An 8,319-nucleotide genomic window follows, 5' to 3' on the forward strand; every position below is an offset into this window, starting at 1 on the left:
AGCCGCTTGTGAACCTTCAGGTACTGTCTTTTTCAATGTTTGTTCAATTACCCTTTTACCCGCAAATGCAATGTAGGAATTGGGTTCGGCAATAATGATATCTCCCAACATACCAAAACTTCTTGTTACCCCACCAGTAGTAGGAGATGGAAGGATTGATACATAAAATCACTTTTTATTTGATTGATAATCATATAAAGCGGAAGATATTTTAGTTATTTGCATCAAGCTCAAACTTCCTTCTTGCATGCCTGATAAAATAGCAGAGCTAGTTTGTTGTTGAGTAGGGGCTTATACTGTTTGCAATAAACAGCAGAACTAGGTCATTATTTGGTTTGTTTTCTTCTGTTTGCACTGGCTAAAAATCATAATAGGTCAGCTTGAGGGGTAGATGGTATTGAAAATTGAACAATATGGAGTTGAACCACAGAATTATCCATTACCATTTTGTATCTTGTGCAGTCTCTTCATCTTCTGAGAGTTGAAGAAGCATCCAGGTAGACCTGTGCCACAGTTTTTACTTTGATCGACCTTAATCCAACCTATTTCTTAAGAAGTATTTTGTGCAACCTATTTCTTATGGTCCTTAAATTTAGAAAAAAATATTCTATGTTTATTTTATTTGTTTTACCACCTTGACATGTCCCTTAATCACGAGGCGCGGAGATGAAGTGTTAACATAATTTAAAGGATGGGCAGCAATCTACGACCAAAATCACCTAGGATGTGATGCAATCTATTACCAAAATCACCTAATAAGTGAGTAAATTATTTTGGAAAATAAAAAATATGTTCTGCCCACTTTCCCATACCACATAAAAATTGCCCACAACAGTGGCAGAGGCACGCAACTAGAGCAGTGGGTGGAGATGGAGACTAAAATACCATGTCGGCAGCTCTTCATCGACGGCAAATGGGTTGAACCCATCACGAAGAGGCGCATCCCCGTCATCAATCCCGCCACTGAGCAGACCATCGGTTGTTTCCCTCTCTCCCTTCTTGTATATGGATTATGTGTATGCTTTGATTGGATTCAGTGCTCAAGATTTATTTAGACTTTGTTTTAGTGCGATCGGTAGTTCATTTCTGTAATTATTATCTCTGTGATCGATGATCGAAGATCGAAGTTTTTGGTAGGTGGGTCTTTCATGAATTCTTTGTTTGGTTGGTGGGAGGATGTGGGGAGAGTAAGAAGACTGAAAACTTGAATATGGGGTTTTCGTTTCTAGGGCGTTAGTGAACTAGAGCATAGTATTACAGTAGTACTAGTTCTTTTGTAGCCGAGTGGGGTTTTTGCGTTGATTGGAACTAAGGTGACAGTAAAAAACATCTTCGATTTTCTTTTTTCTTTCCTTTTTGCCTTGTTTTCTTTTTCAGCATTTAAAGTAGGGGTTAGTGAAATTGAATGTTGGGATTTGTGAATCTGATGTCCGGGGATTGTCGAACTGCGTCAGGCCTTATTCCGGCGGCCACTGGTGAAGATGTGGAGCTTGCTGTGGATGCTGCCCGAAGAGCCTTTGCCAGGAATAAGGGGGCAGATTGGGCTAAGGCGCCTGGTGCTGTTCGTGCTAAGTATTTGCGTGCCATTGCTGCCAAGGTCTCTAAATTTGCTTTATGTTGATCTATTAGAATATAAACTACTTGGTTTTCATTTGGGTGCAAGATTTTCTTGGGGTAGTCCCATTGATGATGGGCAGGATGCAGTAACTTCTTATTCAAACTCATTTAGGTCCTATGAAATGATAAATTTGAAAGGAAATAACTATTTCAAGGCTGATTATGCATTCTTGCCTTTTCATTTGCATGCAGATAACAGAGAGAAAGACTGAATTGGCCAAACTCGAGGCACTTGATTGTGGAAAACCCCTGGATGAAGCAGCATGGGATATTGTATGTTTGAGGAACTATAGAGTTTTTTCAGGTTGAGTTTTCTGTATATTGTCTTATATCCTTGTTAATGTTGTGTTGTGCAGGATGACGTTGCTTCTTGTTTTGAGTACTTTGCAGACCACGCTGAAGCTTTAGATGCACAGCAAAAGGCTCCTTTGTCACTTCCTATGGAGACATTTAAGTGTCATATTCTTAAGGAGCCTGTTGGTGTTGTTGGATTGATTACACCATGGTATGTTTCTTATTGATTTCTTTGCTGAGCATCTATGTTATATTTCTTTGCCTTTTCATCTTTGTTTGTTGTATTACTTAGTTATTGGATGCAGGTCGTTTGTTAAGTCAAACACATCTTTACACTTTCCTCAATTGCTCTCTTGTGTCAGTGAAAAGAACCTTATTTACATGTGTCATCAATCAATTTGATTTCCGCTTAAAGTTGCTAGCTTTGATATGTGTTTTAAACTTCACCTGTTCTTAATGTGCATAGTTTGTTTTTTTATGTACTTGGTATTGCCCAGAACAATGTATTTTTCATCAGTAAGGAAATTTAAAAGATGAATTGTTTTGGGTAATTTGACATCTTCTGGATTATGAATTGGCACTTTGATCTAAGCATTTCTCCAAATGTTTTGCACTTATTGCAACTCATCACAGATGTCTTGCTCTTAAATTAGGTAACAGTCTGACTTGTTTCTTCATGTTATGAATTTATGATGCACTTGGCCCTGGACATTTTTGCTTTCCTATAATTGGCCTGGCAGAATTGTTTATGAATTGAGCTCATTTTGTATGCACTTAATTATAATTACAGGGCTTTAAAAAAAATTGGTGGTATGCAGTCCCAAAATGATTACTCAACCAACCTTCTTACTTTGTTAATGATTGATTTGGATGGTGGAATAAAAGCTTAGTCAACCAACCTTGATTGTTAGGAAGCTGGAACCAGTGGCAGGGTGAAAGATGGTTGTTTGGTTGTTGACAAGAATGATTTGTGTTTGTGGTACTTGTGAATTATTGTTATCAAGGAATATTATGTCTAAAAAACTAACTAGTGGTCTTTTTTCTCCTTTGTTTCAGGAATTACCCACTACTGATGGCTACATGGAAAGTGGCTCCTGCCCTAGCTGCTGGTTGCACAGCAATACTAAAGCCATCTGAGTTGGCTTCTGTGTACGTCCTTGTTGGTTTATATTAGCGTTGTTCTTTTGTGTTGGGTTCTCTTTGTTGTACTCCTATCAACATATTTCTGTTCCAGGACTTGTTTAGAGCTGGCTGATGTGTGTATAGAGGTGGGTCTGCCACCTGGCGTCCTTAATATTCTGACTGGACTGGGCTCTGAAGCTGGTGCTCCATTGTCATCTCATCCCCATGTTGACAAGGTTCAGTTGACTTAGATTCATTAATAACTGGATGAATCTGTACGGTTCTCTATAACCTGGAAACTTAGCAATTTCCATATATTATGTTAAACATATTAATTTTCAACAGATTGCATTTACTGGAAGCACTGTTACTGGGAGCAAGATCATGACAGCTGCAGCTCAATTGGTGAAGGTATGTTTAGATTATAATTTAACTATAGTACTTATTGGGAATACCTGTGGTTTTCTTTGTTTCCTTTTTCCCTTTTTTTTGTTTTTCTTTTTATTTTTCGTCAGTATTTTACCTTAGTGTTCTGATTTTTTATTATTATTATTATTATTATTATTATTTTTGTGGTTGATTGGCAGCCTGTTTCATTGGAGCTTGGTGGAAAGAGTCCCATTCTTGTGTTTGAGGATGTCGACCTTGACAAGGGTTAGTGCTTTCTGAAGTACAATTTTAAGTTCATAACTTCTTTCATTTTAAATGAATCGTTGGCATTTCAAGCCTTGAACAATAGAAGGAAGAACAAATGTTTTTGGGATGTTAGTGTCATTATATATTTACTCCCTCTTACCTATCATTCATTCAAACAGCTGCTGAATGGACTGCCTTTGGTTGCTTTTGGACAAATGGCCAAATATGTAGTGCAACATCTCGTCTTCTTGTGCATGTAAGTATTATATCTAAAATCACCTCCTATCTAGACATTTCCGCGACTAGTTCCATTTGTAGTTAGTTACTTTCCTTCTCATTTCTGTTTACTGATCATGTTGTAGCTCTCTAGCTCCTTAGCTCTTGTTTTCTATTATTTCACCATTTTTGGGTAAGCTTGGTTTTAATTACCCAGCATTAAGAAGGATATATCAGGACAGACATGAACCTTTGTTTAAGCACAGAAGTTGTTGTCTGGACTCTTCAAAAGATATCGTGATTCATTGTGAATATAAATTTGCATGCTTAGTCTAGAAACCTTAAACATGTCATCAACTTATTTGCTGCTTTTTTGGGCTGATATTGAGGCACGCATCAGGATCTGGCATGCAAAACCTTAATCTTTGTCTGTTATTATTGATTGTTTTAACCATAATTATTAATAATGTGTTAGAATTGTGAAAAAATAAATAAATAATGTGTTAAAACATTCACATGGGCAAGACATGCCCTGGGAAGTGGTGCTTCTTTTGTTATGTCTTTCAATTTCTTGTTGCATTAAACAAACAGAAAGTCTTGGCTTATCACTTGCTTAATTTTCTTTTACACAGTTCCTTTCTTGCAATCAATTTGGCCCATGATGCATGGATATGATATACACTGTAAAATTTTATAATTCCATCAATCTCTCTTTCCCTCTCTCTATCTGTCTCACATATGCATCCATGCATGTGCTTTATGCCATTGAAATTTTTCTGAGGAATGACATCTATATCCTTCTTTCTAAAATGTATAATGGATTAAATTTTTTATAGGTACATATAGAAGATGAGATTGTGAAATTTTATCCAGCATCCCTTCTGATGATTAAAGTCTTACAAGCTACAAAGCAAACTAAGAGCATAAAACTTGCTTCATCTTTCATTTGTCTTTACATTTAGTTTTTAGCTATATTCTGTTGATTTATTTTCCATTACTTATCAAGAGGGTATATGCTCCTATAATTATTTTCAGGAAAGCATTGCAGCAGAATTTTTAGACAAGCTTGTGAAATGGACTAAAAATATCAAGATTTCAGATCCCTTGGAAGAAGGTTGTAGACTTGGTCCTGTTGTTAGTAGAGAGCAGGTAAGTTTGCTACATTCAATACCTGCAGTTCCTCTTGCTTTTATTTTGTTTCTTCTTTGCTCCAAAATTCATAGAAATTGTTGATAACTGGAGGGGTCGTACTCCATTCTGTATTATTTTCTTCTGATGCTTTTCTTTCTATCAATTTCACCTAATGGATTAATATGTCACTAAATTTTATATTTATTTCATTGAATAAGTAGACCATCACTAATGTGTTTTATCTGGTTGTGCTTGGGTAAAGGCAATAAGCAATGTGGTTACAGAGTCATAAGTCAAGAATTACCCAGCCTTAATGATTCTTTCAACATTTTAAATATAACTTGAATATCTTTGGCTGAGGCTATACCAGGATGATTTATCCGTTTGTACTTCCCTTTAATGGATTACATGGTATGGAAAGACTATGCTACTAAAAGATCCCACATCTTGCTCTAAGTATCTGGAATTGGGATGATTTTTATGTTGAAAGCTTGATGGATTTTTTTTTAAATCAATTTAACGAAAAATTGTCTATTCTATGCCTCTCTTGATATTTCCACCTGTAAAACTTACTGTGCTGACTGCCTAAGTTTCCCAACTCACCAAATAACTGTTGCATGCAGTTTCAGTTTGATGGTCATGAATGTCTCACATGATCCCTATCTGGATTAACAATATTCTGCATTAATTTTTTTTTATGGAGTTAGGATGTGAAAGTATTTACTATTTATTTCATTTGCTGCAGTATGAGAAGATATTGAAGTTGGTTTCAACAGCTAAGAGTGAGGGTGCAACAATATTGTGTGGTGGTGGTCGTCCCCAGGTAGAATGTTTTTCTTGTCAACATCAGCTTTGCTTCTTTCTGAATTTGTTGTTAACATTATATTACTTTATAAATAATGGCAGCATTTGAAGATGGGGTTCTACATTGAACCAACCATTATAAGTGATGTGACTACTTCCATGCAAATTTGGAGAGAGGAGGTTTTTGGACCTGTCCTTTGTGTTAAAACATTTAGCTCCGAAGATGAAGCCATTGAACTAGCAAATGACACCCAGTGAGTTGATTTGTTTGTTTGAAAATTAAGTTTTATCTGAGAACCTGTTTGGGTTGTGTTTCTTGCCTTCTTTTTCTGGTTTATCCAGCAACAATGTGGTTATCTTTCACAGATATGGCTTAGCGGGTGCTGTAATTTCAAATGATCTGGAGAGGTGTGAACGTGTGTCAAAGGTGAGATTTTATTGTATTTATATCATGAGTAGTCACCCATCCCTGAATAATCATGAAGACTGCAAGTATTGGAGACCATGTAGTTCTGGAAATGTCAATTATATATCTTTCTTTTTGCTTCTCTGCAGGCCCTTAATGCAGGGATTGTATGGATCAACTGCTCACAGCCATGCTTCTGTCAAGCTCCCTGGGGAGGAAACAAGCGTAGTGGTTTTGGGCGTGAACTAGGGCCACGGTATGTCCTGATTTCCCTGGATCAGAAGTGTAAAGTAGACAGGTTCAAAATATTTCTTGAACAAGGGCTGTCAGTTGCCGTATCGTAAAAGCATCCATTTACCTCTCAACCTCGTATATAAAATTTCTTCATCTATAACACATCTTTATTTGTTATAAAAGTATATATGTTTGGTTGAACATTTTCAAACTATATGATGATGACATGTTGCAAATTTTGTCAGACATGAGCACCAAAAAAAATAAAATTGAGTTGAACATATGAACTCTATCATGGATCCAAAGATGTTTGTATTATCTTATGATGCTGCATTCAGCACTGTTTTCTGAACATGCTAACAATAATCTTCCTTTCTTCTATCCTTCCAACACAGGGGACTCGATAATTACTTAAGTGTGAAGCAGGTCACTCAGTACCTCTCCAATGAACCATGGGGCTGGTACCAGTCTCCTTCAAAGCTGTGAAAATTTCTTCAGACCCTGAAGCAGAAAACCTCTGATATGTCTAACTCAGAACAAAAAGCAGTACCATGAGAGGGGCACCATCTAGTGCAGGTGATGTTTTTTGTTGACTGCAATGATAATAAAGTAGCAGAGCTAGTTTGTTGTTTAGTGTGACTTATTCTGTTTGCAATAAAACAGCAGAACTAGCTTGTTATCCGGCATGTTTTCTTCTGTTTGCTCTAGTTAAAAATCATAATAGCTCACCTTGAGGGGTTGACAGTATTGAAAATTGAACAATATAGAGGTGAACTGCAGAATTGTCCATTACAATTTTGTATTTTGTGCAATATCTTCATCCAGGTAGACCTGTCTCACAGTTTTTGCTTTGATTGACCTGACCTTTTTCCAGGATAAGCTGTTGTGTTTGGCAGTTTGTCAAGAACTAAAACACAATTCAGGGAATGTGATTCTTTGAATTAAATATTGAATATATTTTATTGTATTTTCAATATTATTGTCAATCCTTCCAAAAATGAAATCAAGATATTTAGAAACCCCAAAAACCTGAATCCAATACCTCATCCACTGGGCCAGACCCATGGTGATATGAACAGACTCTTGGCAGAGCAGGCACATGGATAGATGGAGACCCACATGGTCATATAATTTGTATATATGATTGTTTGCTTTGTGAATTGATAATTCCACTGATTCCATCCTTTCCCAGTTCTGGGTATTGCTTTTGACATGGGGAATAAGTATGAGAATGAAGATGAATCATAATGTCACATAAAAATTTTGAGGAATTAAAATCCCACTAAAAAGGGAGAAATTAGCTTTCATACTAATAAATTTTTTATTTTTATTCTCCTTTTAAAAAATAATTTAAACATGCAAGCGAACAAAAATGAAATAAGAAAGAAATTGATTTTCTTCATTCAATCATTTAAAATTTGATCTTTTATGAGCATAATTTGAAATTTGATAACAAAATAAAATGTGGTTTATAAGAATGAAATTGATTTTCTTCATTCAATCAGTTCAAATTTGATCTTTTATGAGCATAATTTGAAAGTTGATAACAAAACAAAATGTGGTTTATAAGAATGAAATTGATTTTCTTCATTCAATCATTTCAAATTTGATCTTTTATGAGCATAATTTGAAAGTTGATATCGGGTTTTAAGGTTTTAGGGTTTTAGAATTATTCATTCTAGCATGTGTAAATGCTGGATTTTCTTAATCATTTTTAAAGTATTTGGGGAAATGTATTGAATTTTGAAATTGAAGATTTTGGAATTCGTGCATCTTTTTCATATTCTATTTGCAATTTTATTTAATTGGAAGAGGCAACCATTTCCGAGTGGTGACAAAAAACTGACCCTTTCAAAAAC

The 8,319-nt window shown here is 35.7% G+C and overlaps 1 protein-coding gene across 1 annotated transcript; it reads left to right on the plus strand.

Annotated features, from left to right (window-relative positions):
* The first annotated feature begins 803 nt into the window (after positions 1-803).
* On the plus strand, positions 804-7,284 carry LOC117904511 (betaine aldehyde dehydrogenase 1, chloroplastic-like). The gene is made up of 15 exons (XM_034817141.1): positions 804-978; positions 1,455-1,597; positions 1,810-1,890; positions 1,974-2,122; positions 2,968-3,060; positions 3,146-3,269; positions 3,379-3,444; positions 3,621-3,687; positions 3,849-3,925; positions 4,921-5,034; positions 5,762-5,839; positions 5,923-6,074; positions 6,187-6,247; positions 6,376-6,482; positions 6,856-7,284. Exons 1-15 carry the CDS (start codon positions 870-872, stop codon positions 6,944-6,946), a joined length of 1,512 nt encoding a protein of 503 aa, XP_034673032.1. The 5' UTR covers positions 804-869; the 3' UTR covers positions 6,947-7,284.
* Positions 7,285-8,319: the final 1,035 nt, after the last annotated feature.

The sequence above is a fragment of the Vitis riparia genome, chromosome 17, assembly GCF_004353265.1.
Source record: "Vitis riparia cultivar Riparia Gloire de Montpellier isolate 1030 chromosome 17, EGFV_Vit.rip_1.0, whole genome shotgun sequence".
In the NCBI taxonomy this organism is placed as follows: Eukaryota; Viridiplantae; Streptophyta; class Magnoliopsida; order Vitales; family Vitaceae; genus Vitis; species Vitis riparia.